Source organism: Palaemon carinicauda, chromosome 18, assembly GCF_036898095.1.
Source record: "Palaemon carinicauda isolate YSFRI2023 chromosome 18, ASM3689809v2, whole genome shotgun sequence".
Taxonomy (NCBI): domain Eukaryota; kingdom Metazoa; phylum Arthropoda; class Malacostraca; order Decapoda; family Palaemonidae; genus Palaemon; species Palaemon carinicauda.
Genome location: NC_090742.1, coordinates 96,167,429 through 96,169,665, shown reverse-complemented (window position 1 = coordinate 96,169,665; position 2,237 = coordinate 96,167,429). Strand labels below are relative to the sequence as shown.

The 2,237-nt window shown below is 51.3% G+C and overlaps 1 protein-coding gene across 1 annotated transcript; it reads left to right on the top strand.

The window, feature by feature from the left end:
- Positions 1-351: 351 nt before the first annotated feature.
- On the top strand, positions 352-756 carry LOC137657445 (uncharacterized). Its single transcript, XM_068391782.1, has one exon. It carries the CDS (start codon positions 352-354, stop codon positions 754-756), a length of 405 nt encoding a protein of 134 aa, XP_068247883.1.
- Positions 757-2,237: the final 1,481 nt, after the last annotated feature.

Below are 2,237 nucleotides of genomic sequence, written 5' to 3'. Positions count from 1 at the left end.
TTCGTGGCGGTAGCCTCCCGTGTTTCTAATCTTTTCTTTCTACATGATGCAGGAACGGCCGTGCAATTTTTGGTAGACATGGGTGCTTGTCGTTCTCTTTTGCCAAGGGAATTCTTCAGGACACGGCGTAGTCTGTCTACGTCTGCCGACGTCCGCTTGGTAGCTGCCAACGGATCTGCGATACCCACCTACGGTTACGAGAACCTCACATTCTCCTTCGTAAACGGTAAAAATAATTGGAAGTTTCTCGTTGCTGACGTCACATTGCCAATCCTTGGTGCAGATTTCCTCTCTCATTTCCACCTTCTGGTTGATGTTGCCCACCGACGATTGGTCAACGCAGAATCGCACATGTCGACACCTCTTCAACCCGCCCCCTGCAACCTCCCTCACCACATCATCACACCCACGGATGCCTACGCCCACCTCCTCACGTCGTGCCCAGAAGTTTTCCGTCCAGAACTTCGCCAAACGGCCATAGCTCCTGCTAAGCACGGAATATATCATCATATCAAGACGATGGGACCCCCAGTCTTCGCAAAATTCAGACGCCGTACACCAGAACGATTAGCAGCCGCCAAACAGCCGTTTGCCAAAATGGACGAAATTGGCCTTCGCCATAAGGCCTCCAGCCCATGGTCGTCACCTTTAGACATTGTTCTGAAGAAAGACGGTTCCATCCGTCTGTGTGGGGATTACAGGCCCCTGAACATGCAAACAGAGCCGGATCATTGCCCCCAAACATCACCGACGTGACCTCCTACCTGCACAAAGCGAAAGTTTTCACTATGCTCGACCTACTGAAAGGGTATTATCATGTGTCTATGAACCCAGAAGACATCCTCAAGACCGCCATCACCACTCCGTTTGGTATACACACTTTCAATTACTCCTGTTTTGGCCTGCATAATGCTGGTGCCATGTTTCAAGGTCTCATGGATGGCATCTCAGGGGACCTCCCCTTCTGTGTATTTTATGTGGACGACATACTTGTGTTCTCTTCCTCAAAAGAGGAACAAATCCGTCACCTGCCCATTGTGATCGACCGCCTGTAACATAACAGCCTTGTAGTCTTGTACGATAAGCGTACCTTTGGCGCCAACGATGTGTCGTTCTTATGGCACCGCATCATTATTGAAGGAGTACATCCCCTCCTTGAGAAGGTAGCAGTCGTTCACGACTTCCCTGCGCCCTCGACCGTCAAAGCTCTGCAGGAATTTTTGGGTATGATAAACTATTATTACCGTTTTCTGCCCGCCATTGCCGCCACTCTTCCTCCCCTCTATGCCTCCCTGAAGGGCAAGCCAGAGGACCTGAAGTGGTGTCCCTTTCAAGAAACGGCCTTCTGCAATGCAACAAAGGTCCTATCAACCGCTGCGGCTTTCACTTTTCCTATCCCAAATGCCCCTCTCCCTCTCTCCACTGAAGCCAGCGACGTCGCTATTGGTGCAGTACTCAAGCAGGTGGTCAATGGCTCTCCCCGCCCATTGGCCTTCTTCAGCAGACAACTGTCCAAGGCAGAATCGGGTTATTCTACCTTCGATCGCGAATTGCTGGCGGTGCACTTGGCTGTCCGTCACTTTCACTATTTCTTAGAAGTTACACCCTTCGTCTTTCCCACAGACCACATGACTCTGGTGCACGCCTTCATTCGTCCGACGCCTGGTCCGGCCGTCAACGCCGACATCTCTCCGCCATGGCTGAATACAATTGCACCATTCAATACGTCCCTGGAAAAATGAATCCCGTTGCCGATGCCATGTCAAGAAACACGTTGGCTGCCTTTCGACTGGGATTGGATTAAAATGCCCTGGCTGAAGCCCAATGACAGGATCCACGGTGTAAAGCATGTAAGACATGCTGCTTGTCCCTTCGTTGGGAAGACTTCCCCTTGAAGACTCCAACACCACCCTCCTCTGTGACATCAGTACTGGTAGACCGCGACCTTCGATTCCTGCCCCTATGCGCCGGCAGGTGTTTGATTTCTTTCACGGCCGTTCTCATCACTCGTGCCATTCTACTGCACAGCTGCTGAAGACGAAGTTCATTTGGCACAGCATTTCTAAGGATGCTAAGGATTAGGTCCGCGCCTGTACTTCTTGCTAAACGTCCAAAGTACGTCGACACACGGATTCAGGAGTGGGCACCTTTCCTCAACCTCAGCGTTGTTTCGCACACATTCACGTCGACGGTGTAGGCCCCATACCCACATCGCAAGGACATCATTACCTGTTTAC

Excerpts from the sequence above, each read along its gene's own strand:
- LOC137657445 (XM_068391782.1), top strand. The coding sequence starts at position 352 with ATGTCGACACCTCTTCAACCCGCCCCCTGCAACCTCCCTCACCACATC.